This window comes from Bolinopsis microptera, chromosome 1 (assembly GCF_026151205.1).
Source record: "Bolinopsis microptera isolate Bmic1 chromosome 1, MBARI_Bmic_1.0, whole genome shotgun sequence".
NCBI classification, from domain to species: Eukaryota; Metazoa; Ctenophora; class Tentaculata; order Lobata; family Bolinopsidae; genus Bolinopsis; species Bolinopsis microptera.
In genome coordinates, this window is record NC_087072.1 from 13733801 (window position 1) to 13752350 (window position 18550).

Genomic DNA, 18550 nt, shown 5'->3' on the forward strand with positions numbered 1-18550 from the left:
TTAACGAGATACAGAAAATGCTTGATAACTTCGTCATTTCTAATCCGTTTTGCCTCATGTTTTCAGATCATATGCAACATTTGATAATCTACCGTCTCTGAAAAAATTAGGCGTTCAGCATGTTCAGAGAAAACAATATAGGTGTTTTAATATTGAATGGGCGTGGTCTAAAATATTCGAATTTTCAAATTTTGACGACGGAATCCTCGAACCAGTAAGTACAGTATGCCATCTGCAAAGCAACAGCTCTCAAATATAAAACACGGCGGAGCTATTAAAGCCAACGTATGGGTACTGACTTTTGGCCCACCCTGTATATTGTATTTTGTATTTATGTATTTTAGTAAATGGTCATTAGAACCACCGGCACCGTCCGGGCCCTAACAAACATTCACTTTATATCTCCAATATTATTGGAAAATACAGTACACTTATCTCTAGTATTATTGGAAAATACAGTACACTTATCTCCAGTATTATTGGGAAATACAGTACACTTATCTCCAGTATTATTGGAAATACAGTACACTTATCTCCAGTATTATTGGGAAATACAGTACACTTATCTCCAGTATTATTGGAAATACAGTACACTTATCTCCAGTATTATTTGAAAATACAGTACACTAACCTACAATATAATTAATGGAAAATACAGTACAGTTATCTCCAGTATTATTTGAAAATACAGTACACTTATCTCCAGTATTAATGGAAAAAACAGTACACTTATCTCCAGTATTATTGGAAAATACAGTACACCTATCTCTAGTATTATTGGAAAATACAGTAGGTACACTTATCTCTAGTATTATTGGAAAATACAGTACACTTATCTCTAGTATTATTGGAAAATACAGTACACTTATCTCCAGTATTAATGGAAAATACAGTACACTTATGAAATGAAATGAAATGAAATGAAATAGAGTATTTATATCCCGCTTATATCAACAACCAATATTATTAAAAATAAAAATTGCCGACTTCAAAGCGGCTGGCGTGGTGACAAAAGTGATAATTTAAAACTCCAGAATGCATGTATATTCCCAGTAGTGTAAGAGTTCATGTAAAAATGGCCAAAAAATATGTAAAAACTATTTTATTAGATAAGAAATAAACTATTATATCTCACTCATCTTTCTCACAAATTTTACCAGTCCTGATAAAATAACGTTTATTAGGATTTTCCGTGACCTTCCTCTTCAAATCTAGAACCAACTGTCTATGTACTTCACGCTCCTCCGGCGACCGATCCGGTGAAATAAAGACAGTTTTGAAACACTGAGACAGTCTGAGTTCTTTAGCTTTAATCAGTATCTGATGAACGGTGCTAGAGCTTCCAAATGATACTTTGACAGCTCTATGTTTTTCAGCAGCTTTATTCCCAACTCGAGCAGCTTCAAAGCGTGGCTTCTCTGCCATTTGTTCAAACACATCGCAAATTTTATCCCCAAGTTTCTCTCCTGCTTCCTCCTTTAGACCAAAAATCAACACATTTCTGCTGCGATCCTCTTCAGCTACCACATTCTGAACTACTTTCTTCAAGTTCTCTGCTGTGAAAGTGGATGCAGAGCTGGGGGAGTGTTTTGACACAGCAGCACTGTAAGACTTAATCTCAGCTTGAACAGTATTTTCTACAGCGGTTTGAACAGTTCTCTGGACTGATTCTAGATCCTTAGTCTTAATGTCCAAGAGTTCCCCTTGCAACTGAATAACTGATTTCTGAGCATTAATCATGTCACTTTTCATTTCCTCTAGTTTTGTTGTCGCTGTTAGAAAAGCTTCCTTATATGCAATAATACCCTGAAATGCATCAAAAAGGTGCTTTACTAAAACGTCCTTGTTTGGTTTCTTGAACTTGTCTAATGTAAAATGACTATCTTCATCACAGTTTAATGTCTTCATCACTTCCTCAGCCCAAATACCAAGATCATTAGCAGCTTCACCAAACATGGTCAAATATTTACATGACCACATTGTAGAGTCAAAGTCCACATTTCCCATAATGTATTCAGAATTGTACAGCACCAGACACAAACTAGCAGCTGAGTCGTCGTTAAATTGTAGCGATAAGAGATGAGATAAGAGAGCTCAATAATCAACGCGTAACAAAACTACACACAAAACGCACGTATTAATGGAAAATACAGTACACTTATCTCCAGTATTATTGGGAAATACAGTACACTTATCTCCAGTATTATTGGAAAATACAGTACACTTATCTCCAGTATTATTGGAAATACAGTACACTTATCTCCAGTATTATTGGAAAATACAGTACACTTATCTCCAGTATTATTGGGAAATACAGTACATTTATCTCCAGTATTATTGGAAAATACAGTACACTTATCCCCAGTATTATTGGAAAATACAGTACACTTATCTCTAGTATTATTGGAAAATACAGTTTACTTATCTCCAGTATTATTGGAAAATACAGTACACTTATCTCCAGTATTAATGGAAAATACAGTACACTTATCCCCAGTATTAATGAAAAATACAGTACACTTATCTCCAGTATTATTTGAAAATACAGTACATTTATCTCCAGTATTATTGGGAAATACAGTTCACTATATCCAGTATTATTTGAAATTATAGCATACTATCAGCGTGGTTCGCTGTAAGTGTACTCTCAATAGCATACAGCATTTGTGTATTAATAATCTATCAATTTGTTTGAGGTTGCTTTAACAACAATTCCAATAATGCTCGCTTGCTGTTTTTCTGAATATAATATTTGGGTAAGCAACTAATCCATTTTAATGACCTACTTGAACAATGAACAGATACATTTTTCCTCTTTTAAGCGATCGGAGACTCATAATAAGTGTTACGTAGAACAGGGAATCAAGAGGAGATGGTTTCATTCATTATATATGTATTAAAATGAAAACAACTTGTTTTGTAAAAAAGAAAAAATTAATAAAGCAATAAATGATGCAATAAAATAAAACAAAAATCAGATTTAAATTCATAAAATTCGACCAAATCATACATCATTCTCGAAATCAGAGTCTGATCCGAAACCACAATTTAGTTTCCTTTCGGGAAACTTCTTTCGCTTTTTTTTGCTCGCTTTGGGAGCGAATCTGCGAAGTCCGTCCGCTTTTCTGCCCGAGAAGTCGTTGACAACAGTGACAAATCGTCCCGAGTTGCTGTTACCGTCATGTCAATCTTTGTCATCTCCAAAAGCCTGAATGTTAAATGTTTTGATACATCGTCGAAAAAATATATGTTCATTGCAATACACATATTTGAACAGCAAGATAGTAACATATACATATATAATAACATTAGCAGCGGTCATTAGCAACGGTCATTTAGGGCCTGTCGTGATATCATGGATCGCTTAGGTTCCACCAGGATCTGGTAGTCCTCATAATTCTGACCGTCGGTCATTGTCCAGCTATAAAATACAAATAATATTTTTCAGCTTCACATAACAGTTGACACGTAAAGAACTGATTTTCACAATTTCACCTTTTCACAAATTCATAAATTGTTCGTTTACATGTTTACATATATAATAACATCTATAAACAAAAGAGCACCTAAAGAGGCTCAGCAAAGTGCTGGCCTATTTACGCTAACGAAGACTCATTCGTTCAATATGTCTCAAAGTAAATAAACTCCTCCATCCTACTCTTGCTAAGTTCACTAAGTTGGTAAAATCATCTTCGTTTTTCAAATAAATGTGTCTCTTAAATAGGTCCTTTTTCACAATAATATCATACAAATTAGTCCTATGTCTACCCACTCGTCCCTTTAGCGTTTGACATCCTAGTGTAGCAAATAACAGAGACTGGTAGGCAGGCGTGTCGTTGTCACTGCGTAGAACATGACCTAGCATTGTCCACCGTGCCTTTTCCACTCTCTCGGAAAGGGGCCTGGTCTGGGTACGAGCGTAGAGGGCCTTGTTAGATATTGAGCTAGACCAATAGATGTGTAGGATGCGCTTGAGGTGCTTCCTCTGAAAAACATCTACAGACTCTAGAACATGCTGAAGTACGGCCCAGCAGCAGCAGTTGTACAGGAGCACTGATACTACTAGTGAGTCGTAGAGTTTGATCTTTCTCTTTTCAGTTATCTGACTCCTCTCTGATCCCTGGCACCACAGCTTGTCAAATGACAAGAAGGCGGTGTTAGCTTTATTTATTCTATTAGTAACATCCTGCTCTGATCCAAGCTTAGTACCAAGAAGCGTCTCGTTTCTCCACTCCTCTTTTCCTCTTAGCTCATTATCCCACTCGTCGCAGGCACCAACTTCTTCTAAATACACTCTGGTAAACTTTGTCTTTGTGTCATTGACAAAGAGACTCCATTCACTGAGAATATTCTTGGAGATCTGAAAGATATCCTGTAACTCCTCCATATCTTCACCAATCTTCTTTACATCGTCTGAATAGCCGGACTCAAGAGGCATGTGGTTATCGGCTATCGGAGGGTTGGGTCTTGAGGGGAGGACTGCTCTTATGTGCACTACAGCTCCAGCTAGATTGAGGGTATACAATTTACCAGCTGTGCTGTCTCCTTGGGAGGCTCCTATGTTGAAAGAGAACATCTCTGAGTCAGTAGAACACACTCTGACTACTAGAGTGGTGTTAGCCATGAGGTATTGTACAAGCCTCAGGTCGTCTCTGGAGCATCCTGCAGCTTCTAGTAGTCTGATTGTTGTACCTCTGCGGATGGTATTGAAGGCAGCTGACATGTCAATACTCACTTTGTTCCATTCAAACTCCTTCTTCTTTACTACAGATATGAGCATGCTCTGTGCCCAAACTAGGTCGGCACAGCTCTTGCCAGCTTTGTCGGCAGCTTGGAACGGTCCGGTGAAGTTGTCCACAGCTCTCTCTATTCTGTTTAGCACTATCAGTGACAGGATCTTTCTAGAAACATTCAGCAGGGTCAATGGTCATATCGACTTAACTGGGCCGCGAGTTTTACCAGGCTTAGCCAGTGGTGTAAGGATGCCTGCTCCTATTGCTTCAATGTGAATGTTTTTCTCGAAAGACTCGTTGAACACTTTAGCTAGCTCTTCATGAAGGAGGGGGTTGTTCAGGGCTTTCATGACCTCGCATGTTTACATGGTGATTGTTAATTTTATCAATTAACCTTTGTGTTAAAGTGTTAACTTGTTAAATATTCACTTTATCTATCTACTTTTGTTATTTAATTTATTTTACTTACCGTGGAAGAAGCATCCCATCAATAACACTTGTGACAAGGTCTCTCATCTCACGTCTATTTTCAGGAGCAACACTGAAAAAATTATGAGTAAATATACAGATAGTCGCAAATTTTGTTGTGTCACGGTATTGTTCATCAGGTTTGTGATTCGCACACTAGTAATGATTTGCAAGCCGCTTTGAACAATATTATTTTAAGGTTTCTTGAAAGTTTGGATTTCCAGATGTTATTCTAGGTCACCTAATACTTCTACCTTTTACCCTATCTACCTATCTGTCCTTTCAATTTAGGAGCCTAACCATCGACATTTTTTATAACACTCGAATAACACCTTTTCAACTTAATACAAGATATCTAAACTATAGCGTAATAAAAACGAACTTATAGATCATGCTCCTAAGATCTGCAAGCTTTCCGAATGTTGCATTTAGGTCTCCCTCAGTGTTTTTATCTGTTTTCTTCGGGCTCTGGTCTTGTGGAAGACTATCGTGTACTGTTAGTGGAAGACTAACTTCTTGAGTCGAACAGCTAGCACCAGGATCCGTGCATAGGTGAGGATTGTGCCTGCGATACAGTGTCAATGAAATTAATTGTTATAGAATCCGTATCAAAATAGGCATAGCGTTCTTATCAGATACATCATACAAGAGGATGCAATGATCAAACAACTAGTTTTACGCTGTTCAAAATAGGTTATTCATAATTACTTAAATGATCCGTTTCTTACCTGAATGAAAGCGGAAGATCGGTCCATTCAACGTTCGACTCACGAATAACCGCCAATAAATGTTTGCACGGTAATTCTGGGTAAGACCTGAAGTTCAGGCAATCACAATGGACACTCGGACTGACGGTGACCTGGAAATGTGGGTAATTAGTTATTGATTAATCTGATTGTTATTTAATACTCAATTAATTGATAGTAAAGTAAATGTCCAAAATACAAGTACAGGGAGCGTCGACGAGTGTTGTTAAGTAGGGGCGATTGTGCTCGTTATGGGACTACCAGTTATGTGCTAGTACTGAGCGTAAGGAACGCTGGTATGGCTAGGACCCTGGTACGGCTAGAACAGAGAAGGTACTTAGACTGGGTGGTGTAGCCGGTGACTGAAACGGTTTAAGAAAACATGTGAAGAATGTTTAGGGCACCCTGGCCCTGATAAGCAATGCTGAGTAGTGTAGGTTTATTTGATGGCCTGGAAGTGCTAGGAATTGTTATTATATTATAATAGTCGTAAGGAATTAAAACACAGAAGGCACAAACAAGTTTACTTTGTCGCATAATCTTGATGATATCTGAACATGTGTGAAATTGAACAAATAATGATATACCAGCTTAAACCCCTTATATTATGTACTATTAGAAAACCCGTGGTCACAGTGAGCAAGCTAATATTGATAGATGGATCAAACAACACTGCTAGTACCACGCACCAGTCACATAAATCATTATCGGGTGGTAATATGTTAACAGTGTCACAATTAAACTACCGCAACATGGTCAAAAATAGGGTTATTTCGTCACAAAAAATTATTATAACTCTGTTAGCTCCTTGCTGGCAAAATAACTAGTTCATTGATGATAAAGTTACATAGTATTCTAATAGAGTTATAGATCTTCAAAATAGAGGCAAGACATGTTTACTTTGCCACATCAGTTATTATAAGAGTTAGGTAATCGTCATCAGATTAACAGATCTTTTTTTTTGTAGTTTGGATCGATTAATATAGGCAATTAAGCATCATATGTCAATTTTAACACACTATCTTGATATTGTTGGGGCAGGAAAAGTTAATTTTGTCACATTTTTAGTGACTTTGACAAATTTAACCTAAAATTGTTAAACTTGAGCTCTGATGTTCTAGACAATATTCTACCAATCGTTTCTGAAAGAATGCTGAATTCTAATAGAGTTATAGATCTTCAAAATAGGGCAAAACATGTTTACTTTGTCACATCAGTTATTATTAGACTTAGGTAATCGTCATCAGATTAACAGATCTTGTTCGTAGTTTGTATCGATTAATATAGGCAATAAAGCATCATATGTCAATTTTTACACACTATCTTGATATTGTTGGGGCAGGAAAAGTTAATTTTGTCACATTTTTAGTGACTTTGACAAATTTAACCTAAAATTGTTAAACTTGAGCTCTGATGTTCTAGACAATATTCTACCAATCGTTTCTGGAAGAATGTTGAATTCTAATAGAGTCATAGAATATATAGATCTTCAAAATAGGGGCAAGACATGTTTACTTTGTCACATCGCATCAGTTATTATAAGAGTTATTATAAGAGACTATTTCATTCTATATAAATCATTGTTTTTAACCTATTTACGATTTTGTATCATTTTTTGTGACAATGTAAACATCGATTGATCTTAACTTGCATCAACTACATTGATAAAGTTTTCCCGCCTTTCAAACCAAAATCAGATATAAATAATTCGCCCAAAATTTAAAATTCCATATATTGTGACAGAATTAACCTCATTTCCCAATAACCAAGTGCCTGAATTAGGTAACTATTCGAAACAAAATATTTTAGGGCTATGATTGGTAGATCAACCATCAAATAATGAGTTAAAAGGTCTTTGAGGACACCTCACAGTAGAATAGAGGTATGGTATTCTGAGTGTGACAAAGTTACCCAAATATTGCCTTGTAACCGTTCGATGTAAATGAGCTTTTGTCATCATTAAAGTCTTATATGAGAGCGAATAAGTTACATATAAACATGTACAAGTGCTGCTACATACACTTCAAACCCACCATGGCAGGTTCTAAGTTAGAGACTTTATCACACCCTGAAGTTGTATTAACTATAGACAACTTTCCTTGATCAAAAAGGTTTCATCCGCAAAATTTCTGGGTGTTATAATTGACGAGAACCTATCATGGGAAGATCACATTAAAGCTCTTAAGCGAACTCTAAATCATTCCACATCCACTTTATGTAGACTTCGCTGCTCCCTTCCAGAATTTCTAAACCATGAACAATTATATTATACCCTGTTCGAATCACATCTTTCCTACTGTATATCTGTATGGGGTGGGGCAGCGAAACAACGTATAAGCTCATTATTTACTGCTCAGAAGTACTGTCTCAGAGTACTATTTGGTGACAGGCTGGCATACCTTGATAAGTTTAAGACTTGTGCACGCCTATAGGACACCAGAAACTTGACCAAAAAGTTTTCATAAAAGAGCACACCAAACCGATATTTAAGCATAATAATATTCTAGCTATACAAAATCTCTATACATACCACAGTTACCTCGAGCTCTACAAGATAATGAAATTCCGTGCTCCAATATCCTTACATGAGGGTTACACATGTTCCTCGAGGAAACCCTGCCTTCTAATCTGTCAGGCAGACCCACCTGACAATCACAACACTAGATCAACCAAAATTTTTAACATTTAACCCCAAAATTCAGAATGACTGACTTTACTACTAATGTAATGTGCTTGCGAGGTAAGCTAAAACGTGCGCTATTAACGAATCAACATAATCACGCCCTGCTTGATTGGACTGTCAAAGATTTTGACTGCGCAAATCTTATTTCCCAAACATTATAACTGGCTGGTCACACACATCTCAATTAAAATTACCCTAGGCTACTGTTTTCCAAGTCTTGTCCTGTGAGTAAAGTATGTGTGAGGTGTGAGAAAGTTTTAATAAAATTATTGTATATTTACTTTTGAATTTTTAAAATCTAATTTGAGAATGAAGTTTAAAGAAATCTTAATTAGCACTGTATAGTTTAAGATATTTATAGCTTATTATAACCATTGATACAAAGGCCATAATCTTTCGCCAGCTCTCCAATATCCACCTTGAAAGCTTGAAGCTGCATTTTATATCCTTGAACTACACAATATAAACTAAAGAATGTTTTAGTGTAGACTTTTTGTCACAACAAGACTGTAACCTATAATAACAACTATAAACAGAACCCCTAATGTCTGCTTACAATTTTTCTTCTAGTCCTAATCTTAGCCTTGTCTCTATAAACTTAACTGAACTAGCGTTTCGGTGTGTGCAAAAGCTTCCAGGCACGCGCATTCCTTGCCCCGTTAGTTACCTGTCCTTCCAAAACCAAACTTGCAGTCAAGGACAAAAAGTCATACACCAAAATATGGGCATTATATTTTATGTTTTACATCTTTTTATTCTGTAAAAATGTGCTAAAATTAAATTTCTTGTTTCATTGAATTTCTTGTTTCATTGATCCGTGCCCTTTAACCAATGTTGTATCATAATTGTTAGATTGACCTAATCTACTATATTTCAGACCAAGGAATGATAGTTAGACAACTGCAGTTAACTAAGTCACACAAAATGTGACATTTGAACCATTATAGTGCCTAACAACAAAAGATTTTCTATCTGAGCAGTGCATATGGGAGTATGGGTTACGTGGCTATAATGTTCAGAACTTCTGAACGTGCTAGGTTAATATATGTCAAAATTAAGCCACTATCGTCGAAAACGCTATCATTTTTGTTTACCAATATCCTCAAACTCAAATGAACGTGTCCATATACATTGTTTGTAGTATATTATTTGTAATTGTAGCGAGTTATCGGATGTTTTATCTTTGAGCGAGGCTATCTTTATAGGAGTAGTCAAGAAGCTTGAGTTTTGGCGCTATGACGTGCTCCAGATTTTAGAAGATCTAAATATAAAATCTTTTAATATAATGGGAATTGAGCAGTGAGATTGGTTTCCTTTCTACATGATAACTCATATTGCTGGTGCAGTGATGTTAGGCGTCTGAGTTTGGGTATTTTAAGGAGCACTCTCTTTGGGAGACCACTGTCCAATTATGATTTCAAATGATATTATGTTAAAACAAGCTGCGGGGAAGGTTTTGATAGTCAGCTTAAATAAATTGCGACTACATAAAATCACTGAGACAAGAACAACCATAAATAAGGAATGACAACAAATAATTTGAGTGTTCACTAACATTTACATTATTTACATTGCTGTCAATCGATATTATTACGTAAGCCACCTAATTTTACATACCAGCAAATTCATGGAAAAAACGACACTTCAAACCTTAAAAATATGATTAACAATCGAAACCAGAAACAGCTGCTTATAATGAAGTTGCACTGCTGAAAGATGTATGAAACAGTGATAGTGAAAAATCGTGATTGATAGAAGCTGGAGTAGAGTTGAATGGTGAAGGTGTTCTAAGTGTACGTATATGTACCTTGTTTTTGATGAAGCTTTAGTGGGACACGAATGGATGGAGACATCCTGATCCGGTAGATTTCCACAAAACTCGGCAGTAAACCTGAAATTGTTAACGAAAGCACAAATTGACCATTGGCGATGAACTTTAAGTTTTAATCACTCGAAATTAACATGCTATACCTTTGATCATGAATCACAGACTTTTAATCGAGTAAATAGTGTAGTCAAATATGAAGTATAGAATAACTGAATAAGGTGTTATTAAGGCTAGACGTTAACTGAGCTTGAAGCAAACTACTGAGGATATAGAACCAGCGCAGCACTCCTGACAGCAAAACCAATTTTGCAATTTATCCAATGCGAAAATACGCATTAATAGTTAAATGAAAAAAGTTTGGGCGAGCGATTTAGTGAGCGCGGTTTAATTATGGTAAGGGCACAGCCTGTCAAAAACCCTTTTCGGATGATCCGTCGACACCGCCTGAAGGTGACTGCATAATAACGGATCATCGTGGAATCAAACGTTAATAAGCTTGCAGCTTCCGATGTCAATGTATTCATCCTGGTGTCGCAATGTCGCATGCTTGAACTGGTTTTGGACCTCTTCATGCTTTTAATTTATTTATTATTGTTATTTAGTATTATGAGCTGATGTGTACATATACATACGGTATCTAAAAATTAAGCGTATAGCGAGCATATTTAAACAATTTTCAAGCAATAATGTATTGCAAGCAGCTTCAACTTAAATATCGCATAAAAATCATTTAACTTAAAACTAAAATTTTATTGGAATATAGGGAAAACTAAAATAAAATTAATGTCAGACCCGTCGCCACTCTCAGCAGTCAACCAGGGCTCATAAAAGCTTAACAGCGCCTGGGTCCGTTCACCAACTGTGCTAATGTGAGTGGCGGTGTGGTAAGACCCATTTTTAACAGCGTGAATATTTATTAAGTACAAGCGCGCTAGCTGCTAGCATACTTGTTTCATTTAATTTTAAATCAAATTTATTCGGATATATATTTATTGATTATGTATTGAATTGGTGATAAATAATAAAATTGTCTTTTCTCTAAAAAAAATTGTCTTTTCTCTATTTACCTGGCCACAGCTGTTAATTGACGATGTCAATTCATGGCAGCTCGGCGCGGCACAGTAGCGCATCTCGCCGATCTAGCCAAAGAAGCTGTGAGAAGCCTCATTGAGTGCGCGGCGCGGCACAGTAACGCATCGCGCTACAAGGCCACCTGGGGACCCCAGGTTATTATATTTATGTTTATAATCATAATAGAGATTTATAATAATCATAAAGAATAATAGAGCTTTAGAGTCGAATAGAGATTTGACAGGCTGATCAGCCTGTCAAATCTCTATTCGACTCTAAAGCTCTATTATTCGAGCTGAACACCGCCCAGTAAACAATTTATTATATATATGCTTTATCCTCAAAAATTGCTTCTACATTTGACATACTTATTATCTTTAACGTAACTTTCCGCAATTGGTTGATTAGATACTGAATTGGTATAAATGGATTTTTTACCTTATTGCTTATGTGGTTACACAGTTAGAAAAAATTTACCGAATTAGAGAAACATAAATATTGAAATGGGTCGTTCAGCCTTCACCAAAGGAATATGCCACCGATGGAGGTTCTTCATGAGAACAATACCTGACATTGCAGAGTACTTTGCCCCACTGGAGAGCAAGATCATGCATGTGCTCATTCCAGCCCTCCTCGGTCGTCCAGTCAACCAGCACGAGAGAGACATCCTCGAAATTCCTGTTCGTTGTGGCGGGCTAGGCATCATCAATCCTGTCAGAATAACATCCCGTGAATATGCTTACTCAGTAGCGGTAACTAAAGACCACGTGAGTTTGATCAACCAACAAGACCCGGATATCACCAAGCTGGACATGGGCAAGATAAAAGAAAAGAAAGAAGAACTGAGGAAACAGAAAGAGGAGTTTCTCTCTCAAAGGTTCAAGGTGCTCCACAAAGAATCAGATCATCAACTAAAGAACCACTTAGACCAAGCAAGAGAGAAGGGAGCCTCAACATGGCTTTCGACACTACCACTGAAAGACCTCGAAACTATGTTCTGAACAGGCAGGAGTTCCAAGACAGCATACGCTTAAGGTATGGTTGGAAGATCCAAGGAGTGCCCTCTAAATGTGCTTGTGGAAATGTTAACAGTATCTACCACGCCCTTGACTGTAAACTAGGCGGATACGTTAGCATGCGCCACAACGCTATTAGAGATACTGCTGCTTTCTTCCTCCGAGAAGCAAAGTGTAAAGATGTAAGGATAGAACCAGCACTCCTGACAGTCCAACCAAGCTCCTTCTCAAGAAAGACAAACACCCAAGATGAAGCCCGTCTTGATGTTGCAGCTGTCGGATTGTATGCACCCTTTGAAAGAACATTCTTTGACATTAGGGTCACACATCCTAACTGTGACACAAACACATTTAAGACGCTAGATAAGATCTATAAAGATCACGAGAAAGAAAAGAAAGATTTGTATGAAGAGAGAGTACTTCAGTCAGAGAAAGGATCCTTTGTCCCTCTAGTCTTCACAACCTCTGGAGGTATGGGACCCCTATGCACTGTATTTGTAGATCGTGTCTCTGAGATGATAGCTGACCATAAAAAAGAAGCCAAGAGCCAAGTCAAAAATCATATCAGAACACGATTCAGATTTGATCTGTTAAGAAGTACACTCATTGCACTAAGAGGAATCAGAGGAAGATCAACGGCCCAGCATCTTGAACTGCATGACATCTCCTTCAACCTCATCCCCCAGAAGACGAGCTTTGAGGTCTCCTAGATTTGTTTATGTAAATTTTGATATTTTACTGTACTATTTTATGTTGTATATAATTTTACGGACGAAATGATCCCAGGGGGGACTCCCAACCCACCGCTTCGGCGGGTAGTTGACGCACCTTTCACAAGCAAGAGCCACTTTGGTCTACTTGCTGTGAGGTGTCTCAGCTACATGGGTTGGGGGTCCCCCCTTTTTTTTTTTTTTTTTTTTTTCTTTTTTTTTTTTTTGTTGAAATGGGTCGTTTATGTGGCCATTTCCCATATTTAAACGACAATTTGGCGCCCCTAAAACGGCACCCCTCATGCCAGGGATAGTAAGACTACTGCACTAAGCCACTTTATCGATATAGCAATTGTTATATTATATTTGTTTCTTTTTGTTGGGATGTTTGCCCCCGGTGCCTGCAGGGTCAATAAAGCAGTCAAGCATGTATGTCATATATTATGTTGAGCATTCTCTACCAAAAAATGTGGGAACTCTCGCAATAAAAAACGGAAACAAATCTAAAAAACATTGGACAAGTAACAAAATCGGAAACTAGACTCCAATTTGCTATTTATATAATTTAATTGAACTTTTTAAAATAGTGAAATATAGGGTACCCATATCTCTCTACTCTTTACTTAACATGTCTGAACTGAGGGATGACCGTCTAATACCACCAAAGCCAAGCCATAACTTTATTTATAAATCTTCTTGGCTTTGGAATCAATTCAAGGACTCCAATCCACAGAATAAACCTGACTTTGTGAACACATCCTGTAACTCAATCAAATCAAGGCTAAACCGATCTCTTCTAGATGCCCAAAGCAGGTTCGATAATGAGTGGCATAATGACAACTTTAACAGTTTTGGACCATGCTAGATTATTGATAAAAACGTGGAATTTATGTAAACAAATACTTAATTACTTAAATATTGCCGTTTCCGTACGGCGCTATACGTAATATATGTTAAAAGCGCGCCGCAGCTACTCCCTACCTCAACATTTGCGCGGGTTTCTTAAGCGCGCACGTACGTTTATTCTTGGCCGTTAATCAGACCCATGGCATAACAATTACTGAATTATCCATCCATAAAGTGATTTACAAAATGACACCTAAACCTCGTGTTTCGGTGTTCACTTAAACGGTACTTGGCGGCTGAACTGTGGTGTCTGACGTTTGCAGCTAGATCGGACTCTGCATGATATTGTATTAGCAAATTTGTATAGTGTATAATTGTTTAGTGTTTAAAATACTCTGCAACCTGGTAGCACGGCTGACACAAAAACAAAATGTTGGCCTGGCTTGTGCATAACCAAGTAAATAACACGCACTCCGATAAAAGTCGTCTGGAGAAACTCCGCAAAATGTTCATTGTAGTCAACGGGCACAAAGAAGCACTACTAGCAATTGTGTCCTTTACCCTCCTACATAATTTGAACATTTTTGTGGCTAACTCATTGAACATCATCTGAATTAAAATGTGTCTAGTATTAAAAGATTCAGTAAGTAATTTTTTCATGTACGCTGTACACTGTAGTTAGTAAATCAAATCAAACTTTTTTGATCAGCCGCGCGCTGAACCAGTGTTGCACTAGGTAAAAATTGTGTATATTTTGTTCATTTTTGAGTGTAAATTAATTTATTAATTTATCACAAATTATTTTATTATAATATAACCACTTATGTGAAATGGTTATTTTGACTTTAAATATTTGAACTAAATATGAATTGATTGTGGGTATAAAATAAAATTTGTTTTACTAAAAATTTGTTTTACTACTAATTTATAAAGCTTATGTTACTGCCCAGGGGTGCAGGAAGCGGGGGGGGGGGAGGGGGCAGTGGCGTAACGTTGCCTGTTGGCGCCCCCCTGCCGAAAAGGCGCCCCCTCCCCTTTTGGTGCCCCTCCCTAAAATTGAACAAATTAGGTGATTTTAGAGGATACGCCGGTAAAATCTCTAAAAAAGTGTGTATCTAGAGCAAAACGCGCAGTTTTGCTAGTACTTTAGTTAAGTTTTCGAAATTGTCCCACATTCAAACGACGATTTGGCGCCCCCCTAAGACGGCGCCCCCCTGCACAGTGGGGTCAGCGGGGCCCTTCGTTACGCCACTGGAGGGGGGGTAGGGGGGCCACGCCCCCATAAAATCTGGGCAAGGGGTCAAAAAGGGCCAACTTTTTTATTTAGGTTTCTAAAATTTTCAATTTTGCTATTTCTGTCTGGGGAGGTATTCCTAACATCCAGTTAATTAAAACCACTATTTATTACCCAAAAGAAATGTATAAGAATTCTATTCGGACACCATTAAAGGTATGTAGACAAATTCAAAACATGTGCTAGAGTTAGACCGTTTGGCTCCCAACGTTGGGGTTGCGATTTTTATGTTAAGGAGTCTACCAAACCTCTATTTGCAAAACATTAATTACTAGCTGTAGAGAACCTGTATAGACTACGTTGCCTAATGGAATTTTTAAAGATAATTAAGACAAGAGTACCAATTTCAATGTACTCTTTGTTCACCATATCTCATAGGAAAGACAATATGTTAATCACACCTTCTCCAACTAAACAATTTATCTGTAAATCAGCGTGGCTGTGGAACGAGTTTTGTAAAATTGGCTCATTTAATTTTAATTCCTCTTGTTATTCTGTTAAGAATAAATTACAAAAGTCATTGATGAATGCTCAAAACAGGTATGGTGCTGAATGGAATGATTAACTTAAAATTCATTGAATTTTAAGTTAATCACAATATAATCCAGGTATTGGCAGGCGCTGCCGCCAAATAAAACGACATTATCATGGATACACTTCTTTATTTTCAGCAGCAAGTATGTTAGCACGCATAACAAGGCGCGCTAGCATTTTACCGCCATTCTAGGTTTCACTGATTTCTGGGCCACAATATGTCAAATTAGATTCTAATTGTCGCTCCTAATCTGATAACTCTAATGACAGTGACTGCTCCCTATTAAGAAAACTAACCGACCAACATTTTCGGTCGAACCCTAAAATTACTAATACCAAATTTAAACCCCACATATTCGTGTATAGTCTCCAAATCTTCTCTTTTCCAGGCGACTTTTAGCAAGGCTAATCTTGTAGGAGTAGTCAAAAAGCTTAGGTTTAGGTGCAATTGTGCTCCAAATTTTGGTGGATCTTGATATAAAGTCATTAGATGGGAGTTGTGAAATGAAAGTGGTTTCCTTTCTAGAAGATGGCTGATAATGCTGTTGCAGTGATGCTGGGCACCTTAATTTCAGTATTTTAAAAAATTCCATAAAAGTGTGATTGATATGTATATAAATTTTTGAAAGCCATGATGTTTTGTTGCTTGAAAAGTGGTTTACAGTGCTCTAGTTGGAAGAATGTATGGTCAAGTGCCTGGTTGTCAAACTCTCTTGTTCTTGCACATGTTAGGAACTTGTTTAGGTATGCCTCGTTATACTATGTAATGATCAAATTCTGTTTTGATCCTTTGGCTGGAATGTTGGTAAAATTTCCACTTGAGTAATAATTGCAAAAATGATAATATTCACATAGATATCTTTTTGATACCTACTAACGGCACATATTTCGAGTGATTTTGTTGCATGTTTTTGGGAGCTTGCTGTGGTCACCTCCACTATTCAATTACGATTTATAACTGGTGCTCTGTTCTGAAACTGCAAACATTTGTGCATTATGCTTACAGTTTCTGCAGTGCAAATGCTATTTATGTATGTAGCATGTACTTTTAACATGCTAAATTGTATCTTAATTTCGATTTAAGTTTTAATAATTATAATGAATTTTATTAAATTCAGGTAAAAATGAGCCTCAAGCAGATATTCCAGTTGAATCCTCTGTGATAAGATGCCTCTCGAAGCCTTTGTGTACGGTGGAATCTCAGCAGTTTTTGCTGAGTTTGTGAGTTACCCCATAGATACATGTAAGATTCGCCTCCAGGTTCAAGGACAAATAACAGATGACGCTCTAACAGCTATCAAATATCGGGGAACTTTTCATACTCTGAGGTCAGTGATTTTTGAGGAAGGTTTTGCATCTCTCTACAATGGGTTTAGATTTGCTGCCTTAAGGCAAGCAACCTATGGAACACTAAGGTTTGGGATCTTTTTCACTGGCAAGTCACTGTGGAATGAAAGAGGAGGCTCAGATAAAAACCTGCCTTTTCTTGTTTCCTTGGGGATGACAGCTGGAGTCATCGGATCTGTCATTACCACCCCTATTGATAGGATGAAAGTTCTTTCCCAGTCCACTGCTCAGACAACTAAGCGGACAATTTTCAGTACATTCAAAAGAATTTACAATAAAGGTGGAATCAGTAGTTTGTACCAAGGTAAGTGGCCCAATGCCAAAAGAGCAGCAGTGGTGAATGGTGTTGAAATCCCTTGTTATGTCTTCGTTAAAGATGGCCTCACCAACAGCCTAGGATGGGATGATTCAATAAAAACTCAGTTTTTAGCTGCACTGGTTGCATCAGCTGTTGGAATCGCTTTTTCTCAGCCCTTTGACACAGCCAAGACAAGGATCATGCAACAAAGGACATACAGAACGGACATCAGGGTGTATGAGGGTTTCTTGGACATGTGCAGGCTAACCATCAGCAATGAAGGCAGACGAGCTCTTTGGAAGGGAGCTTTTCCAGCGTGGTGCAGGAATGGACCTTGGAACGTGGCTTTCTACATTTCATTGGAACAATTCCGAAAGTTAGATCAGTGGAAGAACGAAAGAGATCACTCTTACTTTTAAAATTTATATGTTTTGTACTGGATTGTGAACCTACTGATTTAATGTTCTCGGCATCTCAGGGACTCTCAAGAGGAAGGAAACTCATTACTGCTAGGTTAATGGACACTGTAATTTATGAATCCACATTATGTAAACAAATATATTAAAAAACTATCAGAAAACTCATCAAGTTGGACAAAAGCAAGGTAGGCACATTGTGTCCTGTCATGAGGACTACCTTCTCCTATAATTTTGCATGCGCTTTAAAAAGTGGCAGTTTTAAATAATTTATGATTTCATATTTTATATATGATTATTGTTAGATAAATGGGTACAATCTCTCACTTCTAGAGAGTGTTGTTAGATTCAGATATTGCTTACGGAAAGTGATTTTATGATATTTTGAGTACCAAGTTTTGGTACGAGGTGAATTCAACTTTGAACATAATTTTTACTGGTATGTGTTGTATGTTTTTGCTGGCTATTCGAAGCTTTTAATCTATTTAAAAGCTTTTCAAATCTATTTCTAAATCAATGTATTTTATTTCTTCCCTGATTAATTCGACATAACATTAACA

General features: G+C 37.2%; 2 protein-coding genes and 1 long non-coding RNA gene across 3 annotated transcripts; 1 reads left to right on the forward strand and 2 right to left on the reverse strand.

Annotated features, from left to right (window-relative positions):
- Nucleotides 1–3184: 3184 nt before the first annotated feature.
- Nucleotides 3185–5083, reverse strand: LOC134817254 (uncharacterized). Its single transcript, XM_063826423.1, has 3 exons — nt 5028–5083; nt 3773–4901; nt 3185–3208 (listed from the first exon to the last, which is right to left on the reverse strand). Exons 1-3 carry the CDS (start codon nt 5081–5083, stop codon nt 3185–3187), a joined length of 1209 nt encoding a protein of 402 aa, XP_063682493.1.
- Nucleotides 5084–5201: 118 nt separating this feature from the next.
- On the reverse strand, nt 5202–6049 carry LOC134822437 (uncharacterized). The gene is made up of 3 exons (XR_010161186.1): nt 5930–6049; nt 5584–5766; nt 5202–5274 (listed from the first exon to the last, which is right to left on the reverse strand). It is a non-coding gene; the product is annotated as an uncharacterized LOC134822437 (long non-coding RNA).
- A 10995-nt stretch (nt 6050–17044) lies between these two features.
- On the forward strand, nt 17045–18503 carry LOC134822421 (kidney mitochondrial carrier protein 1-like). The gene has a single exon (XM_063833481.1). The coding sequence runs from the start codon at nt 17097–17099 to the stop codon at nt 17991–17993; it is 897 nt and encodes a 298-aa protein (XP_063689551.1). The 5' UTR covers nt 17045–17096; the 3' UTR covers nt 17994–18503.
- The last annotated feature ends 47 nt before the right edge of the window (nt 18504–18550 follow it).